Source organism: Typopeltis vanoorti, chromosome 24 (assembly GCF_054136105.1).
Source record: "Typopeltis vanoorti isolate ZY-2024b chromosome 24, IOZ_Tvanoo_1.0, whole genome shotgun sequence".
Taxonomy (NCBI): domain Eukaryota; kingdom Metazoa; phylum Arthropoda; class Arachnida; order Uropygi; family Thelyphonidae; genus Typopeltis; species Typopeltis vanoorti.
The window spans coordinates 5,713,940-5,735,500 of NC_143572.1; the positions used below are offsets into that span (position 1 = coordinate 5,713,940).

Genomic DNA, 21,561 nt, shown 5'->3' on the forward strand with positions numbered 1-21,561 from the left:
TATGCTCCACGCTTCTGTAAATGGTGTTCTTACCTGCTTGCCGAATATAATTGCTTGTTCCGGCAGACATATTGACCAATTACTTTCTTTACAAAAAAAAAAAGAAAAAGATGACTGAAAGCTGAGAGATAAAAATATTATTTTAAGTATATTGTGTGACTAATTTCATCTTCATAGAAGACTTCTTCCTATATATAATAAATACAAAATGTTATATTCAGGCAATGACACTCAAGGAAAAGGATTAGCAGCCATAGTATTCAACACAAAATACGAGGCTCATCTTCTTGAATGGCAGGCAGTGTCAAGTAGAGTGATTTGGGCAAATATCAGAATGGGGAACTGGACAATGAGACTTATTTGTGCCTATGGTCCCAAAGAAGGTTCTACTAAGATAGAAGTGGAGGAATTTTTTGAGGCTCTACAGAAAGCTACTGACACAATGAAAAAGGAAAAGTTGGTCCTTGTTGGGGATTTAAATAACAGAGTAGGAAGTGATTGTCAGACATACAAAAATGTTTTTGGAAAATTGGAGAAAAGAGCAAAGCTAATAATAATGGCAAATACGATTTCTGCTCAGGACATGGCCTGGTTATTACTAACACCATGTTCCAACATAAAAATGTGCACAAATTCACATGGAGAGAAGAGGCAAGGAATAAGAAAAGTCTCATTGACTATGTTCAGAGGATGTACAGAGGATTTGAAATTGGAAGTGATCACTATTTAGTCTTGAGCAAGATAAAATTGAATTTCATATTGAAAAGAATGACATGTAAGAAAGTTTTAAAGCGAATAAAAGTTGAGCAGCTCTCAGATGTCAGCTGTAGACTAAAATACACAAAGACTATTGAAGGAAAAATGAAAGAGTTTGAGAACAGGAACCAAACCGTGGTGATTCAGTGGCAAGCCCTGAAGGAAACCCTGATTGATTCAGCTAGAGAGGCATCTAGTGAAGTTGTCTGCAAGGATAGAAAAATTAGAACTCTATGGAGGACACAGGAAGTTAAAGAGGAAGTGAAAAGAAGAAAGCATATCAAAAGTTTCTGGCAAATAAGTCAGCTTGTGCTCTTAGAGAATACGGAGACAAATGTAAGAAAGCTAAACAGTGTGTAAAACTAGCTAAACAAAAGTCATTGGAGGACTTTGGCAAGAACATAGAAAATAAATATCAAGAAGGTGGCAAAATATTCTGGAGGGAGGTTGTTGAAGAAGCTTAGGAATGGAGGAAAGAGTGCTGTAAAAGAAGTTAGAGATGATAAAGGTGGAATGAAAACGGAAGAAAAAGATATCCTGGAAGTATGGAGTAATTACTTTGAAAATTTGCTAAATGAAACAAGCAGTGATGATAGCACAGTGATAAAAAAAAAAAAAAAAAAAAAAAACACTGACCAGGCATGCAGTCAGGAATACATATCCATACTGGAAGTAGAAAAAGCCATCAAAGGCAGAAGGAGTAGATGATATTCAACCAGAAATGCTGAAGTGTGGTGGTATAAAAGTCTTACAGTGGCTGCACTGCATAGTTTAGAATGCCTGGACAGAGGGACGAATTCCCAATGATTGGATTAGAGCTTTCATTGTACCCATATATAAAAAGGGAAATAAAACTCAATGTGAGAATTACAGAGATATTTCCCTATTAAGTGTTCCTGGCAAGATATATGCAAGTATACTTGAGAAACGATTGAGAAGAATTGTGGAAGAAAAGCTGGGTGAAGAACAAGCTATATTCACGCCAAATAGAGGCTGTCAGGATCAGATCTTCATTTTAAGACAAATAGTCGAGAAAGCATGGGAATATAACAGAGATCTGTATTTAAGTTTTGTCAATTTGGAAAAGGCATATGACAAGGTACCAAGAGAGAAGCTATTCAATATGCTACAGTTATATGGTGTCAATTATATCAAGCAATACTTAGTCTTTATTTGAGTTGTAAGTCAGCAGTTAGAATTGAAGGAAGTATACAGGAAGATGGTTTAATGTTAAATCTGGTGTGAGACAAGGATGTACATTATCCCCTCTGTTATTCATTATCTATATCACAATAATCTTCACATTATGAAGGAAAGTGGTATTAAACATGATATCAAAATTGGAGATGTTAATGTCAGCTCCTTCATTTCTAACTTCCTTCAATTCTGACTGCTGACTTACAACTCAAATAAAGACTAAGTATTGCTTGATATAATTGACACCATATAACTGTAGTGTATTGAATAGCTTCTCTCTTGGTACCTTTTCATATGCCTTTTCCAAATCGACAAAACTTAAATACAGATCTGTGTTATATTCCCATGCTTTCTCAACTATTTTTCATAAAATGAAGATCTGATCCTGTCAGCTCTCATGAGAAACAGCAAATACCAATTTTTACAAACTATTTTGGTAGGAAGAATTGAGTGCAAAGGAACTAGAGGAAGAAAAAGAATGTCATGGTTTTACAACATCAAGACGTGGACAGGAAAGAGCAGTGCACAACTGCTCAGATTAGCACAAGACCGCAGTTTGTTTGCTAAGATGGCCGCTGACCTTCGATAGAAGATAGCACAATAAGAAGAAGAAGAATGTCAGCTCTTTGCTTTATGCGGATGATGTTATACTTTGTCTATAAATCTATAAAGTATAAATCTGCTACAAGTCTGCAAGATTCCCTTACTAAATTGAATAACTGTTGTAATAGATATGGTATGAAGGTCAGCAATAAAAAAACAAAGACAATGAAAATAGGCAGAATCGTTGAAAATGTCAACTGCATTGTGAACGGAGAACCTGTGGAACAAGTAAAACATTTCAGCTAGTTAGGCACAATTTTTAGTGAAGATGGTAAATCAAATATGGAAATAGACAACAGAATCAACAAAGCTGGTATGGTAGGAAGTCAATTGAATAAATTCATATGGAATAAGAGAGAAATTAGTCAGAACACAAAATTAGCTGTATACAAGACAGTGTTCAAACCAGTTTTAACTTATGGATCTGAGAGCTGGGTCAGAAGTAAAACACTTGACCAAAGACTGGAGACCACAGATATGAGAGTCCTGAGAAAGATTAGAGGTGTGAACAGATGGCATCAATGGCGATATCATAGGCAAATCAATGGCAAAACGAGAATATTAGGAAAGAACTTGACATTGTCAGCATCCAGGAATGCGTTAGCAGAGCTAATCTCATGGTGTGTACACTTAAACAGAATGGACGTGGAAAGATTAGCAAAACAAGTGTTCTCTGCCAGGTTAACAGGAAAATGACCCAGAGGAAGAACAAGATATAGGTGGATTGATACGGTACAAACTGCCTTAGACAATAGAAATATAAGATCTGGTAATATTGGAGTCTTGACAAGTAACAGAATGATTTGAATGAAAATTGTAGATAGGAAGTTAGTAATGATGTAAATTTTTCATGTAGTACTATCATATCCTGTACACTCCTGTACAGGATATGATAGTACTACATGGCAGGAATTTGATGATGATGAGAAGACTTCTTCAGGTGCATAACAAGGAACAACCAACAAAAATTGTAAAAGACTAAAAAACTAGACATTAAAGCATTAAAGTATTAACATTTGAAGGTGTTCTGTGTATGTCTTCTTTGTTAGGCATATGCATGTGTTCAATATCTTGTGAACACCAAAGTTGGATGGCATTGCAATGACAGTCTAAGAGATTATAGCTGAGGTTAGTGTTAAGATGTACTAGACTGAGGACGATTTCTTTGGATTATACAATTTTTCTTTCCAGTTCATCATAGTATCAAAAGATATTTTTCAGATCTGTCCCATAAGACTGGATGAATGAAGTATTGCCCATTAGTGTGAACAGAATTTGGGACATGGTTAAACAGAACACTAGCTCTGGTTGTGTCATATGTGACGTCTCTTTTATGTTCCTCACGATGTAATTCGATGGATTTTTCCCTCTGTCTGAAATTAGGCTTATTGCAGTTGCACCAAATTCGGCAAACACCAGGATATTTCAGGTTTTTATGTTTTTGTTTGGGCCTACTGAGCAAGGAATTATTTTTATGTCAGATTCCTAATACGAACGGAACAGGTCACTTGGTCTAATACACGTATAACGAGGAGAAGGAGTAAATGAAAAAGATGCTAAATCACTTATAATTTAGCATCTTTTGGTGTGCCTTATGCATCTGTTTTAGGACCATTGCTGTTTAACCTGTCTGTTAATGATATTGGGGGAGACTTGAATGGGGATTTTCAGTTGTGTGCAGGTGATGCAAAGTTCGGACAAACTATACGGATTAGAGCAGATGTTGTGACCTTACTAAAAGATTTGAATAGGCTCATTGGATGGACATGAGAGTAGGGATGCCAGTTCACTGATGTGAAATGTAAAGTTTTAAAATTTGAAACATTTCTGAAACAATTAAAATCTGAAATTTAAAACAAATACCTGTTGGATTTCTGCTCAGGACATGGACTAGTTATTTATAACACAATGTTCCAACATAAAAATGTGCACAAATCATGGAGAGAAGAGGCAAGGAATAACATAAGTTTCATTGACTATGTGTTAATACTTATGTTTTCTCCCTGGTGCAGGCCACCAGAGTGTACAGAGGATTTGAAATAAGAGGTGATCACTATTTAGTCTTGAGCAGGATAAAATTCAATTTCATATTGAAAAGAAGAACATGCAAGAAAGTTTTAAAGCAAATAAAAGTTGAGCAGCTCTCAGATGTGAACTGTAAACTAAAATCCACAAATATTATTCAAGAAAAAATGAAAGAGTTTGAGAACAGGATCCAAACCTTGCAGATTCAGTGGCAAGCCCTGAAGAAAACATTGATGCAGCCAGAGAGGCATGTGGTGAAGTTGTCTGCAAGGATAGAAAAATCAGAACTCCATGGTGGACACGGGAAGTTAAAGAGGCAGGGAAGGAAAAGAAGAAAGCATAGCAAAAGTTTCTGGAAAATAAGTCAGCTTGTGCACTTAAAGAATACAGAGACAAATGTAACATCTAAACACTGTGTAAAACTAGCTAACTAAACTAAACAAAAGTCATGAGAAGACTTTACATAAGAACATATAATATAAATATCAAGAAAGTGGCAAGGTATTCTGGAGGTTATTGAAAAAGCTCAGAAATGGTGGGGGGAAGGGTGCTGTAAAAGGAATTAGAGGTGATAAAGGTAACATGAAAACCAACAAAAAATATATCCCTGAAGTATGGAGTAATTACTTTGAAAAATTGCTAAATGAAACAATCAGTGACAGCACAGTGGTAAAAAAAACAAAGACATCAAAAGCCTTAAATGTGGAAAGGCAGCTGGAATAGATGATATTCGACCAGAAATGCTAAGGTATAGAGGTATAAAAGTCTTACAGTGGCTGCACTGCATAGTTCAGAAGGCCTGGACATCTGGAGTAGAGCTCTCATAGTACCCATATATAAAAAGGGAAATAAAACTGAATGTGAGAATTACAGAGGTATTTCCCTATTAAGTGTTCCTGGCAAGATATATGCAAGTATACTTGAGAAACTGTTGAGAAGGATTGTAGAAGAGAAGCTTGGTGAAGAACCAGCTGGATTCAGGCCAAATAGAAGCTATTAGGATCAGATTTTCACTTTACAACAAATAACTGAGAAATCATGGGAATATAACAGAGATCTGTATTTAAACTTTATCGATCTGGAAAAAAAGCATATGACAAGGTGCCAAGAGAGAAGTTATTCAAAACGCTACAGTTGTATGTTATCAATGGGGCATTATATCAAAAAATACTTAGTCTTTATTAGAGTTGTATGTCAGCAGTTAGAATTGAAGGAAGTACAAGAAGATGGTTTAATGTTACATCTGGTGTCAGACAAGGATCCCTCATTATCTATATGGATCACTTATGAAGGTATTAAACCTGATATTATTATTAATCATGCCTCCAAGGAGTCAAAAGACTCATCGAGGGAGGTCCTTCCTAGGAAACACAAAGTCTATCATACCACTCATTAAACTCATTGACCGTTTTCACTCTCACCACTCTCTTAGGCAATGCATTCCATGCTTCATCCACCCTCCATGCAAAGAAACCACTCCTTACTCTCTTGCTCACAGTTTCCTTTCATAACTTCCAGGGATGACCCCTTATCCTCACTCCTTCCTGCTGTTCAACCAAACGAAAGAACTCCCCAGGATCAACCCTGTAACCGCCTCTGTATAGTTTGAAAGTCTCAATCATATCACCTCTCCTTCTTCTATCCACCAAACTTTGCAGTCCACATTCCCTCAGCTGATCCTCATAACTAACATTGTACAGTCCTGAAACTGTCTTTGTTATCTGCATTTGTACCCGTTCCTCAATTAATTTATCCCCATCAAATCTGAGAACAATAGTCTAAGTGTGGTTTGATCAGGGTCTTATACAACTGAATGATAACTCTTTTATCATTCAGTGATAAAAGGTCAGTGACCTTCTCATTATTGCAGCAATCCTCTGTATTACCTTCACCACCTTTGCAATATGTCCCTTGAATTTCAGGTTTCTATCAATTATTAACCCCAGATCTGTTGTCTCCTATACTTCCTCCAGTATAGCCCCTCCAATAGAGCATGCAGCTTCCCATTGATGTGTCCCAAACCTCAAGCCCTTACATTTTGTTGCATTAAACAGACACCCCATTCATTTGCCCATCTGTCTAGCTTATTCAAATCCTCTTGCAGGATTACCACATCTGCACTAAGTCAGTAATCCAATCTGAGATGGTTCTCCAAGACAAACTAACACTCTGAAACAATTTTACTTTGTTTGGTGCTAACAACTCCACAGTAGCCACCATGCACTCTTTTACAAACTCTTCCTCTACATGAAGCCTCAGCTTCTTTGCGATTAGCTCGCTCACTACATAACTCGTCAGAATAACGTCTCTGTCACAATGAGACCTAGTGAAATCAGCTTGTTGTGATTCCAAACTCCTCTGAAGAGCATTGATGTTATCCAGATGCATTTGGCCTCCCAATTCATTGAGTTTAGCATGTTTTGAGCTGTAACGATGCTCCAGATTGTCTTTTTTTTTTCATTAATGCTAATGCATTTCCACAAACTAGGCAGACAGGTTTGTCTTTGACTTCTTGTTGAAGTCAAAATAATCATTTGTTCATTTCTCTTGGAAAAAGACACACTTTGTATCAACTTTTCTTTTCTTGTAGTCGCCATTTGTAGGATGTCACATCACTTAAATTTTAATAACTATCCAGCGTGTGTGTCACCAGCAACGTGATTATTTTGCTTTGATCGCTGTACTAATATCCTGCATCTTGGATTTGGAACATATCCAACATTTGTACCATCGACTCTCGATGGTACAAATGTTGGATATGTTCCAACATTTGCGGCAGCTGATGAGAAGCATACATGTCTGTTTCCATCATGTACTTGTATGTGTACTGTCTGTCCTGTAATGGATGTTCCTTGTTTGTCCCTCAAAATTTACGTCATTATTATGATTCACTTAATATAAAATTATGTTGTTATGAAAAAAAAGCTCCTAGATTTATTGAATTTCGAGTCCCACCTGCAGTTGCTTGGCAGGGCCAGCCAAATGATTTTGCAGGCCTTATATGGCCCGTGGGCCAGACGTTTCCCCACCCATGATATATATATATATATATATATATTTGAAACTCATACTGGCTGAAACCTATTGAATGTGTACAAAAACCTGTTGGATAGACTAAGAGTCAGGTAATCTAGGAGCACTACTCTGGAGGGCCATAGCTTTTTTCAAGCCACTTTAAGTCCCTAAAAAAGAAGTCTCACAACCAGGTGATTCAGTCATCATTATAAGACTAGAATGATTCAAAATATGGAAATCACATGCACACAGTAATTGGAAAAGTTCAGTTGGTTCTAATTTAGGGATACCAGACGTTCCGTAAAATACGGGATCGTCCCGTTTTTGGCTAATGCGTCCCATTGTCCCAAGAAAACTCTTCAGGACAGCTTTTTGTCCTGTATTTTAGAGTTCAAGACTGAATAAAAAATTGTGAGTTACAATTTCTGTTCTATTATTAAAAACTGTAAAATCAATGCTTATTGTAAAATCATTCTTCAGTGAGGATTGTGTAGCTTTTCATGACATGATTCTTAAAAACAAACAATTGTTAAGTGAAATTCATTCTTCAGAAAAGTATTGCAAGAGTGAGCATAACTGATTGATTAATAAGAATATTGTCGGGTGAGAAGAGCATTACCGTATTAACAATCTATTTTATATCTATAATAGTAAGTAAAAAACCATTTGAAGACAACTTAAAGTGACTTAATGAAAATATGCAGCCAAACAATTTGATTTACTATTTGTTAACTTATACTTAGTAAAGTGTGCATAGTAAACCTTACCATGCACACACGTGGAAAGTTAGAATCATTTCGTAAGACTGGCATATGTGGTGGATGTGCATACTAAACTTTCACACTCAGTCATAAGTGTCCCGTATTTTTTTCCAACATATTTGGGATCCCTATTCTAATTTCTTTGTGGCTAGTCATATTGCCTGGGTGGCTGAGTGGGTAGCACTTTCACTTTCTAACCAGTTGGCCACTGGTTCAAATCCCATTGTAGACATGAACGTTTGTGAATGCCTAGGTAGCAGATGAATTTCATCACCCAATGCACAGCCACTATCCTGCTTATTTGGAAACTTGAAGTAACTTTAAAAAAAGTTCCATGTTTTATCTTTAGAATGTGGTTTGTAGAATTTTCTTGCCTATAGCTCCTGTACTTACTTACTTATGAAGGGATTACAGCCTTTTATGGATGGATGTGTATAAAAGAGACGTAATTAAAATTCAGAATAGTAGTGTATTGCAAAAATAGATATTTAAATTCAGAATGAAATGAAACATGAATGAACAGTGATAAATTACAAACACTATAACTTAAAGGTATAAGTTATAATGTTTTTAAAGAATTTTATATTGGTGAAAGTGATGTTATCTCAAAATAAAATATTTATCTGACTTTTTTATTAAATGAGGTATTTTAAGATTTCATATGGCATATTAAGGTTACAGTTGAACCATCTTAATTATATGCAAGGTAATTACATAAATTTTCATCTATTGAAATTATCATGACAAGTTATTTGCTGCATAATCAAATTTTTTTCCCCTACAGATATTCTTACGTGCAGGAACTTTAGTTCAGTTGGAAATTCAGAGAGATGAGAAGTTAAATGATATGATTATCCGTTTCCAGTCACATTGTCGAGGTTACCTTGCTAGAAGTCATCTCAACAAGCTTAAGGTTAGTTGTTTTTCGAAATACTGTGTGTGTCGCAGTTTATTAATTCCTGATATGTTTCACTTTGAGTTCTGTTGCTTTATTAATGGTTACTATATACATAAAGTTCAGTGAACTCTGCTTACATTTTCACTTTGAGTTCTGTTGCTTTATTAATGGTTACTATATATATAAAGTTCAGTGAACTCTGCTTACATTTGGGATCAAGGATTTGTAACACTAATAATGATGTTAACATTGCTATGATATGGTTTTGATTATTGGTATTGAAATATGAAAGATTCTAGTATAGCACTAACATCTTACATCTTTTCTTTGCATTAGGGATGTTTTCTTTAATTTTATTTTGTGAATTTTCTTCATAGTAAGGCCTACCAGTCCAGATTTGTCATATCTATGAAAGAAGCCGTTTTTTCCCTTGTATTCTTCTCTTCTGATGATAGCCATCTGATCTGTCAGATGAGAAATTAAATTAAAGATCTATAGTTTTATTCTTTTTCACTAAATTTCATTTAATGAGAAAGAATGCAACTGTAAATCTTCACAGATGGGAGTCATTTGCTGGTAAATATATGGATACTAGTTTTGAATACTAATTTGTCAATAATAAAAATGAACATAGTAGCAGGAACTTCACATTGTTAGCATTCAAATATGTGTGAACAGGGCTAATCTAAGGTAGTTTGGTTACTTGAGCAGAATGGGAGAGGAAAGGAAGCAAAACAGATGTTTGATGCAAAGATGGCCAGAAAATTACCCAAAGGAAGACTAAATGCATTGATCCAGTCAAAAGAAGACTGCAGTGTTAGTAGTTATGATAGTGTTGAAGTGCTGACATACGAGAGTGGTCTGAAAAGTTCTTGGCCTAACAATGAAAAAACGAATTTATAATTTCAAAATTATTTTTATTTTTCAACATAATCTATCTTAAGACTAATACATTTATTCCATTGATGCTCTACTGCCATTATCCTGTTCCTTTAGTAGTTCTCAGTATGATCTGCAAAATATCCCTCTACAGCTATGATCACCTCTTGATTCAAAGAAAAACACTGACCAGTGTGGAAGAGTTTTAGTTTTGGGAAAGGATTGAAGTCAGAGGGAGCCAAATCTGGGGAATAGGGTGGATGTTCCAACAATTCATAGTGCAAGTCCCTTAATTTTACCATTGCCAAAACACTTTTGTGGGCACGTGCATTGTCCTGATGAAGGATGATTTTTTTTCTTCTACAAACCAGGTCTTTTCTCACAAATTTTATCATCTAGTCTGGTTAAAAGATTAGAATAATATTTCTCGGTTATTGTTTTACCCTTTTCAAAATAATTAATAATCAAAATTCCTTTAGCATCCCAAAACACCAATGCCATGACCTTTCCTGCTGATGGAACCAATTTTGTCTTCTTTGGTGCTGAGCAACCAGCTTTTGTCCACTGTTTTGACTGCTGTTTGGATTCTGGTGTGTAATGGTGAATCTGAATCTCATCCATAGTAATAAATCGACTGACAAAATCAGTTTTATTTTTGTTAAAATGTTCCAAGCACTGTTCAGAGATTTTCATGCGAGTGCATTTTTGATTTTCCTCCCCTAGACAGATCAAGCATTCCAGAAGATTCAAGTGCACCCCATAAAATATGATAACATTGTCTTTGAGTTTGGGGTTCATTCAGGGCCAGGAGCTGCAGTGTCATAAATTAAAGAAGACAGAGCCCATTGGAACCAAGGAGGCCATGGATACAGCAAAGTCTAGAAGCATATGTCAGCCCATCTGATCTTAGCTGGAGATACATATATCATGAAAAGTGTAAGGGTATGGGGTGAAATCTCCCCAAAGAGAAACAAGATAGGACTGCACCTTGGTAGTGTCCTGAAGTCGACTAGGTTATCCCTGAGTATTTTATGGCCTGCTGAATGAAGAATAGAAATATATCATCAGGAAAACCACCGGCAGGAGTTGTAGTTAGCAAGGTAAGGGCATAAGGAAGATAATGGGCGAAAGTACTCCAGCACTCATAGAGAAATGTGAAAAGAGTAAGCTGCCCATCATGATGTAGTGAATAATGAAAGGAAACTGGTGGCTCACTTGCAAAGGACTGAAAGTAGACTACAAGTGGCATTCCAGCAAGACAGCCCTGTGCCTCATCCCATTCAATGTTCTGGAAATACCAAGAGCCAAACACATTACTCTGAGTTCTCCGGCACCAGTGTTCAAAGGGATGGGGGAGGTCTACCAGAGATCTTCTGTGAAAAGAGAATGTTAGAATCCACACTGGTGATTAAACAATTGGCTGGCCCTCAAGTAGTGAAGTAACTGATCACTGTTGATCTTTTCATTGTTTCATTGACCAACATGATGCAATAGGGACATGGTGAGTACAGCGTCAATAGGCAGTAGCAATATAGGATGAGCATCATTTCCAAAGTGCAAACCACGGGGACAATGGGAGAAGAAGCAGTATCCTGATTTGTCTGGTTAGCATCTCCCTTGATTGTGCTCAGGATTTGCACTTTGGAAATGATGCTCATCCTATATTGCCTCTGCCTGTTGAGATGATAGTATCCTGGCCATCTATCCAGGGCTGTTAGAGAAGACTGATGCTAAGAAGTTAATCCTATCTCAGGGCAGTGGAATCACCCAGATGCAAGAGTGGTGGAACTGCATAAGAGCAGAAGTCATGTTTTGGTGACGGAAGAGAAGGCATGACTGCCACCCAAACAAAGAAGCAACTCTTTACATCTAATTCCCTTAAAAAAAAAAAAAAAAATCGCCAACCTACAATGGGTCCATACAGATTCCATGGGCATTTGCTACATGTCAAATTTTTATTTTGAATTACTCTTACATACTTGCTGGAGAACCAGTGTTTGTATATCAGCTGGAGGTCCAAGTGGAGTAAGGCATGAAGGTCTGCCCATGGCAAACACAGCTGAGACTGAGTATAAAGGTCAGTCATGGAGTCGATTCCATCTGGCAATGCTGAAGTAACATAAGACACAGCTGAGAATGTTGAAATGAAGGTCATTTTGCAGTAAAGGAAATTTGGACAAGGTCATGACTGGAGCCAACAAGATGAGATCTGACATCTACTGTATATTAGGAGTGAGAAACCTGGCCAAGAAAACATCCAGAGAATTGGGAGAATGAAAAAGGTTATCCACTGTGATTTTAGGTAGATGAACAATTAGTATTAAATCATTTTTAATAGCAAATGCTTCAGCATCTCTTCCAGTCTGATCTGTGAAGTTAGAGAAGGGAATCCAGTTTTAATTATAAAATCTCCAAAAGAAGTCAGAGTGGTTATCAGAATTTGGAGAGCAGAGAATTAGAAATGAAAGCAACAAAGCAAGAGTAGCAAGAAAATTTTAAGCCATAGTAGATCATAAAGATGGGATTTTTAAGTTTTTAGAAAAGCTTGTCATGGGATGTCAGATCTTATTAATGGACATGTATTGCTCTTATAGATGGAATCGTGTAATGTCCTTTAGATAGCTGAAGCAGACAGTATTTTTGAGGTTGCCAGTTGAGGTTTTAAGAAATAACAGATCAGGTTTTATGTAGTTTGACAATTTGAGTTGATGGCATAAAATTAGTGGATGTTAAAGTGTTTTTTTGATTTTGTGGAATTAATTTATTATATTTTTGTTGTTATGCTTTTTATTGTATTTTTGGTAATTTTTATATATTTTTTGTTTGTTATTTTTGATAGTGGTTTTTTTTTTTTAATTGGTGTTATCAGAAACATAGAATATTGGTATGCAGTATAAGTGTGAAAGACACGTGAATGTCTCCTACACAAGGAGTCTCGATTTCTGGGGATCCAACATAGCTTAGTTAGCATTAACGATTCCCTTTAATCAGAAAGACCATGATGAGGATTTTTCCATTAAAGGGCTTATATGGAAATGGCAGGATTTTTCATCCTGAAAAAGCAGATAACCCAGCCAGAACATGTACACTTTACATAGGCCTCATAACCTTAGCTGCTTTAGCCGTAATCCCAAATAACTAAAACTTCAGATCGTTATTTAGTTTCTAAAATAGAAATACTAACAAAATGGAGAAAGGAAGTAAATAGGAGAAAACAAGAAATAGAACAAGTATACAAAGTTTATCAACTAAAACCAAACAACTAAAAATATTAATATAGTCATGATAACAGAAACAAAAAAAAGAAATTAAAGGATAAAGAATATATAGATGGTTTTACTATGTTATATAGTGAAGTGGAACTTCACTATATAACATAGTAAAATGTTATATAGTGAAGAAATGTTATATAGTAAAATGTCAGCACTTCTAGTGGAGTGCCATTTTAATTGTTAATAAATGGGGAAAAAAAAGAATACAAAAGTACTATTTTGTAAATGATCATTTACAATTTTGTAAATAATCAAATTATAACAATTAAATTAAAAACGAATAGAAGCTACTTAAATATCATAGAAGTATATGCCCCTGAAGAAGGTAGAAAACAGGGCTCTGAATAATTTTATGAAGAACTACAAAAATGGTTAAATAAATGTAATAAAAATGACTATATATTAATAGTAGGAGATTTTAATGCTAGAGTTGGAAATAATCCAATCCCAGATGTCTTAAGAAAATATGGAGAACTTTTCATGAATAAAAATAGTCAATAACTATTAGACTTTAGTAATTTCAATAATTTTAAAATAACTAATACTTTTTTCAAAAAACAAAAAAATAAGAATATAAATAAATATATTTGGAATTGCAGAAGAATAAAATCTAATAGTGATCATATTATTACTAATTAGAAATTAGTTCCACATGTAAGGGATGTACATGTTTACAGAGGAAATGAAATTTTTTCAGATCATTACTTAGTGGTTTCTAAAATAGAAATACTAACAAAATGGAGAAAGGATGCAAATAAGAAAAATCAAGAAATAGAACACATATACGAAGTATATCTATTACAAAAAAGATAGCATTAGAATACTATATCAATTAATTAACAGAGTACCTAAAATAAGCTAAATCAATGAAGAAATAGGAGAAAAATGGAAAACTTTAATAAAGATAATTCATTAAAAAAAAACCACTTAAAAATATACTTCTGTATCCACTTCACCAACATTCATGATATCAGCACCACATTTAGTGTTCTGAACACAACCAGTTATTTCTAAAGAACCCTAACTGGCAACTGCAACAACAATGAAGTTCACCTCAACTTTGCAAACTGCACTTTTCATCATTCCTACTTCCATTTCTACACTCAACCTTGCAAGTTTTAAAAAATAATATCAATAACTTCCCACTTTCCAAGTGAATAGTCATTTTCTAAAAAGGCCAGTGGTTATCAGAATAACCACTCTAGTCTTTGGCTGTACAGCAGCGCCAAATGGAATAATCTCTGTAATGTCTTTCTCTTTTTTTCCATGAGCTAGCTTATTCTTTTCATTCTTTTAATTCTGCTCTGACCAGATAACTGAAATAATTCTTACTTGAATGAAGACCTTCATTTCACTCAAAACTCTGAACTGGTATTCAGATTCCTGTTTTTCAAAAGGTTTGGTAAGCTGTCCAGGAAAAGAATCTGGCCTGTCACAAGTGGCTCAAGACTAAAATGCAAATTTCGTGCTCAACCTATTTGCAGTGGCTAATAAAGAACATCAGCAAAACTAAATGAAACTTTAAAAGAGCCAGGTGCAAAAAAACTGTCCTCCTGTTGAAAAATATGGGTTGGAGTGGAATGGGAATGAAGGTCTTATATTTCTCATATTCTAGTAAGAATGGAAAAAAAAAAGAAAGAAAGAAAACTATCAGCAAACAAAATCCTGAATGAGATTTTGAAAGAGCCAAGTGCAGAAAGCTTGCCTCCTGCTAAAATTCATGGCCTTCTTGTCCATTACCAATGCCATCAAGTGCAACTTCTGCACTTCCATGTCTCCATATCTTTCTCATATGCAGCTGGTACTGTCATTACATCATCCAAAGATGAAGCTTATCTCTTGGAATTATTCTTCTCTTCCAATTCCTGTATAGAAGATCCCATCTTACCAAGTACATCTCACTGTATACTTCCTTAGGTCTTTCATCAGAAGAACATTAGAAGAATTCTGAATAGTTTGGATATTTAAGTTGTCTGGTACTGATTGTATGAGCATAGTTCCCCAGCTATGCTCAAAACTGGTCTCTGGAATTAACATCCATCCTGTATCATCTGTACAAACTTTCTTACTCATTTGCTATCTCTCCATAGATAGGCAGAAAATGTGTTCCAAAAAAGAGAAATAAAAGTCTGCCATCAGACTATTATCTCGTTATCCCTCACCTCTGAGCTCTCAAACATAATAGAGAAAGTCATCATCATTTAACTTATTCACCACTTGTAGATCTCCCAAATAATCAGATCACCAGTGGATTCCACTGCTCATGATCTGTAGCAGATCCTGACAACCACCTCTGTATACAAGTTATGGAAATGTTTTTGTGAAACTGATGTAGTCATCCTTCACATTTCCAGAGTGTTTGTTTGTTTAGGTCTTACCATTACTGCCCTCTTATGGTTTTCTGCCTATCTATAGTTATTGTAAAATATGGATATCCTCACTATGGATAACTTTTAGGGACCACAGCAGCAGCATGTAATATGCATATGGGATTTTGTTCTGGAATTTTCGGTATACTTTGTTCTAGTGAATGAGTTTAATGGTGTTTGTTAGAGTGAGAGTCAACTATACTATTATTCTTCTTCTTCTTTATACTCTCTTTTACTTTGCGGTGTCGAGGGTCCATTGATCATCGGACCTCAATCCGTTTACAGAATAAGGTGGTCAGCCCTATGCCCCGGTATATCCTATGGCTTGTAGTGTTAAGTTCTCAAGGCCAGTTTGCCTACTTTGCAGGATGAAAAACCCCAGAATAAACTGAGGAAAAAACCTTGCTGTCCACGCCCAAGACTGGCTAACTTGGCTATGGCTGAGGAAGATCCTTCAGCTCCTCACGTCACTGACGGGAATCGAACCTAGGACACTCCTTCCCCAGGCATATGGTTGCAAAGCGCATAGCCACTAGGCTAACCGTGCGGACTATACTATTGAAAAGATCTAAGTATATCTTATTGTGCTTCATGGTCATTATTAGGTCTAATTGCTTATATAAAATGCTTCTCATGTGTTATTTGATTTTGTCAAAATTACTGCTTGGAAAATATCACTGTAGATGTATCTTTAGGTTGGGGAACAGAAATATTGTAGATACTCAAGTCAAATATAGAATACAAATATGTTGTTTTTTCATTCTAGGTCCAAGACATGGCAATTCGCTGCATCCAGAGAAATGTTCGAAAGTTTCTAGGCATACACAGTTGGCCTTGGTGGCGTTTATATATTAAGATTCTACCATTACTTAATGTCCATAGAACAGAAGAAGAGTTGCGCACAAAAACAGTGAGTTGACATTATTTTGAGTTTAACATGTATGTCACATTTGCTTTGTAGTTTTATTGAGCTCAGTAAGACGGCTTCATGTACAGATTTTTTTTTTAGTTATATTGCAATATATGATGATTATGTTACTTCAGTTTTCTTTATCATTTGTCAACACAAATGTGTTTTGCTTAATGTCTTTTCTGTAGGCGATTTCAAGGACTTTTTTTTTTCATTATTCCTCCATTTTCTTCTGAACCTATAAAAACATCAGGTCAATCTAAAAGTAACCCTGAACTAGCTTCTCACCCTCCCTCTTCATTCCATCTTACTGTCCTCTGAAACAACCTCTCTCATGTTCCCTAAGCAGTACTCACTTGATCTAATGTACAGCTTGTAATTCCCCCCCCCACACACACACACCAGAGCACTTTCTTTCTACTAAATCATTTTCTACTGAGCTCTCACTATACAGTTTAGTTTAGTTTAGTTACTATGTCTCCTATAATTTTCTTCTGTAAATCAATTCCCTGATTATCTTTCCTTCAGTAAATTTCTTCCATTGCTTACAGTTAGATGATTGCAGCGACTGTACACTTTGTACCAAATGTATTTATTATAAATCTGACAAATACAGCTGGCTTTCCCTATAAAGAACTCATAAGGTCCCTATGAATAGTTTGCTATAACAGAGTTGGCTGTAGTGAGAGTTAACCAAAAACTTAATATTTTCATCTTTTGCACTTCATGTGATTGGTATAATCCCATAAGTACAATTACAGAATCCAAACAGGTGGATTCCATGTATTTTAGGAAATAAAATTTAAAAATTTTAAATTTATATTAGCTGATATCAGGAATATTTACTTTGGGTGCATGCAGTAAGAAGATTTCCTGTTGTTATTATTATATTAGATCACTATTATTATTGGGTCCAGAGGTGAGCAACTAAGACACTATCAAGGCTTTGGAATGAAGAGAGAGATTAAAGGAATGTGGATTACATAGTTTGGTGGATAGGAAGAAAAGAGGTGATATGATAACAATGTTAAAATTAGTAGGGGGATTTTATTGGATTAATACAGAGTAATTATCAAAAGAGTAGAAGGTGAGGGGGGAGGAGGAACAAGAATTGACCCTTCACCACACCTTTTCATAACTTCTAGTTGTGTAAAGGTGTGAAAAGAAGGATGTGAGGAGTGGGTGAGTGGAACATATTATCAGAATCCATTGTAAATGCTGGAAGTGTTATGGATTTTAAGATCTTGTATGATAAATATGTTGTCAGTTGTATGAACCTTCCATGATGAGTTTCCTGACTCCATGAAGGGTGTGATGATAATAATAATTATTATTCAACAAAATTACATTTAAGCTTGTTTTGAAAGAATCTGCAAGAGAAATGTCAGTCACTCATTCTGCTCACGAACTCCATTTTTTTCTCTTTAAAAGAAAAAAAAAACTATTTGTTCCTGAAACAGAAGTTTTTCATCCTGGAACTAAATTTGAATTTAGACAAATTCAAATTTCTAACTTGATTATCTAATTCCTTATATTCAGTTGGTTGAAGTTTGAGAACTTGATGATGATGATGAAAGCAGAAGACTCATCTTTCACTGCTATGTTATCTTGATGTGATGGTAGAATGAGAGTGGAAGATCAAAAGAGTGAGGTTTGAGTGTGACATAAATGTTATTTTTCATAGGAAACTCGGATACATTAATTAACGCAGGTAACAATATGTTACGTGGTCTTTTTGCTGTATCCTCCATATCATTGTCACTCCCAAAAATCAGTCTGTGACTTCTGAAACCTTTTACTTCCTTTGAGTTTATTGAGACTTAATTAACATTACAATTGGGTAACAATAATGAGCCACTTTTATCTTGTTCCCTTGATTACTGAAAGTTTACAGCTCTAACTGAACAAGTGATAGTCACTGTTTAACATTTATAATTGAATCACACACACATTATGCTGTAAAAGATGCAGTTCATGCATGTTTTACAGCATAATGAATTCAAAAATGAGCAGTTGAGAAAAGATGAATTCAGATTTCTTTCAGAATTTGTTATAGTATTCATTTTCAAACTACTGCTTATATATGCCTTGTGTAACTCCTGCTACAAAAGGATGGTTAGGTGACAATAATTGAAAATTAGTATTCTATTAGAATAAAATTAAAATCAGTATTCTTTCTAATTCATGATAAAATATTCCAAAAATGGTACAGTCAGTTTTATGTGATGTTTTGGGTTCCATATTTGGATTTGATGCTTAAAATACATTAGAATCACTAAATTAATTTAATTTTTTTTTTAAAAAGTCATAAGGGAAAAGTCATTTGGAAGGCTGCTCTCAAATAACTTTTTGATTAATTATTTATGAGCCTTGATGTGTTTGTGTTGCATAACAATTGTTATAGGAGTTGTGTGCTGAATGAAGTGTGTGTGTTTATTTTTTGTTTCGTTATAAATTATTCAGGAATAGACCAGCATTTGTTGACCACTATGGTAATTAAGATGACAGCTGCTTTGTCTCTGATGGATAGATATGCACTTCAGCTGTAGTCATATTGTTAAGTGTGTTACATGTATTCTTTTAGATTATGTGGATAACTTGCAGGTCCGGAAATGAGATGTCAGGAGAGAATGTGATTTGAATGAGGAGTTTGATAAGGTGATTATGTACAAATTATTACTTTGAAATTAGAATGATATGAGGAGTGTTGAAAGTTTTTTTTCGCTCAGTTATTACTATAAATTAAAGATGCCAAGAAATTATATTCTTGGTAAGCAAAAAAAGTTTGCATCCGAAATCATTTCACAACTGGGCTACTTGTATACAGAGGCTGATGACTTCACATCATTTGCCTTAGTATCCATAATGCAATGCACATATCCTTTTGGATATGGATAATGCTATGCATTATGGCAAGCGTTTCAATCTAGATCGATACCTCAACTTTATTTAGGTATCGTCTGGCTCCCACTGATGATACCTAAATAAAGTTGAGGCATCGGTAATGCAGAAGTCATATTTCCATATACAAGTAGTCACGATGGACTTTTAAGTACTGGAGGAGTTGGCTATTAATGACTTTCTCCATTATTTTAGACAGGACAGAGGTGATGGAAGTTGGTTGGTAGTGTAATAATATACTTCTGTCACCCTTTTTTGGAATAGGATGTATATGAGATTGCTTTCATGCATTGGAATAAGTACCAAATATGTATAATATATTCATAGAGATGATGCAGGGCAGGTGTTATCTCTGGAGTACAATGTAGGAGAAAAATTGGAGGGATACCATCGGGACCAGAAGACTTTTTAGTATCCAAGTTATTTAGTAGTTTTCTGATGACTTTTTTTGTTGAAAAACTATAGGAGGCCATACAGTGTTTGGATTCTGGTATGATAGGAGGTGATTTCCCATCATCTATGCAGGAATTTGAGGAAAAGTGTGACTCCAGCAAGTCAACTTTTTCTGTGGGTAAACAACAGTGGTTACATAAGGATGAGATAGGTGGAAGTGCAGGTGAGCAGAATATGTGCCCAGTTGCCTTAGCAAGGGACCGGATTTGGATCTGCTGATAACTGATTTGCATATGTTACTTGCTTTGGTATAGGCAGAGTATGAAGTTGGAGTTCTCAATGAGAGCCACATGTGGTAAGCTGAATTGTTTTCTTTGACTGCTTTTATACATTTTTAGTTGAATCAGGTCTTGGAAAACAGATGAGAATTATGGATTGAATTGGGAATGAAGGCCTTCATACTAATGACAATAATTTCTGTGACTTGTTTGCAGCAGGTGTTAGTCAGGTGAGGGGAAGCAATAGAAATCCCAGAGATCACCCCAATTGGCTCCTTTGTAGTGCCACAGGATGCAAGGTCAGGAATGATTGGAGGAGGGGCATTCTGTGAGAGAGGTGACTTATACAAGATTGTGGCCAAGTTGCCAATAGGAGAGGTGACCTCTACAGTGTATCTGTAAGGAGACCTGGTCAAAAAGAGATCCAGAGTTGGAGAATGAAGATGGTTATCGGAAATTCCAGTGGGTAGATGTACAATATATGTTAGGTCATTACATATATAGCATAGACTTCTGATTCTCTTCCTGTTTGGTCGGTGGTGTTGGAGGAGAGGGGAGTCAGTTAGAATTGTTTACATTGCGGTCACCCAGGAAGATGACCTCACTATTTGGTTAGCTGGATTGCGGGTGGTCAAGTTTTATGGTAAGGAATGTGAAGATATCTGAGTGGTTGTCAGTGTTTTGAGACTGGAAAATGCAAGAACTAATGTTACTAAATGGGGAAAGGAAACTTTAAGCCACAAAATATCAAAAGCAGGGAATTCTAAATTAGCCATTCTCTGGCAGGCTGTGGCAGATTTCAGAAAGGCACAGATTCCACTCTTGTAGTGAAAAGAATCATGAAGTGTGTAATTTGGCACTAGAGGTGGACAGTACTACATCTAGCTGTGATCTGGGTTTCTGTCAGGAATAATATGTCTGGTCTGGAAGACTGCAAGTGATGGTGAACATCATTTATATTTGTGTTAATGCCTGGATGTTACTAAAGTTGATGTGAAAATGAGTTTTTAGTGAAGAGATTCTGGCATGGTTTGTATGTTGTGACTAGTTATGTGATTTTCATGCAACTGGTTTATAAGGGAGATTCACTTTTGCTGCAGCGGCACTGTTATTATTTGTGAGAGTCTTTGTAAGTTTGATTAGCTGGAATGATATAGTAGAGAGGTGCAGTGAGAGAAGATAGACTCTTGGACATGATATCATACAGAGAGAAACCAGTCTCCATGCAATGATGTAGCCTTGACAGTGTATCCATGCCATGATTACACAACCTGATTATGCACTAGTTGATTGGGAAGCCTCAT

General features: G+C 35.6%; 1 protein-coding gene across 1 annotated transcript in view; it reads left to right on the forward strand.

Moving 5' to 3' along the window:
• Mhcl (Myosin heavy chain-like) overlaps window positions 1-21,561 on the forward strand; it is a 719,798-nt gene that overhangs the window by 331,307 nt on the left and 366,930 nt on the right. Inside the window, exons 18-19 of the mRNA XM_090414205.1 lie at window positions 9,142-9,270; window positions 16,542-16,685. Of these exons, the coding sequence (XP_090270331.1) occupies window positions 9,142-9,270; window positions 16,542-16,685 (273 nt within the window). The remainder of the gene's footprint in view (window positions 1-9,141; window positions 9,271-16,541; window positions 16,686-21,561) is intronic.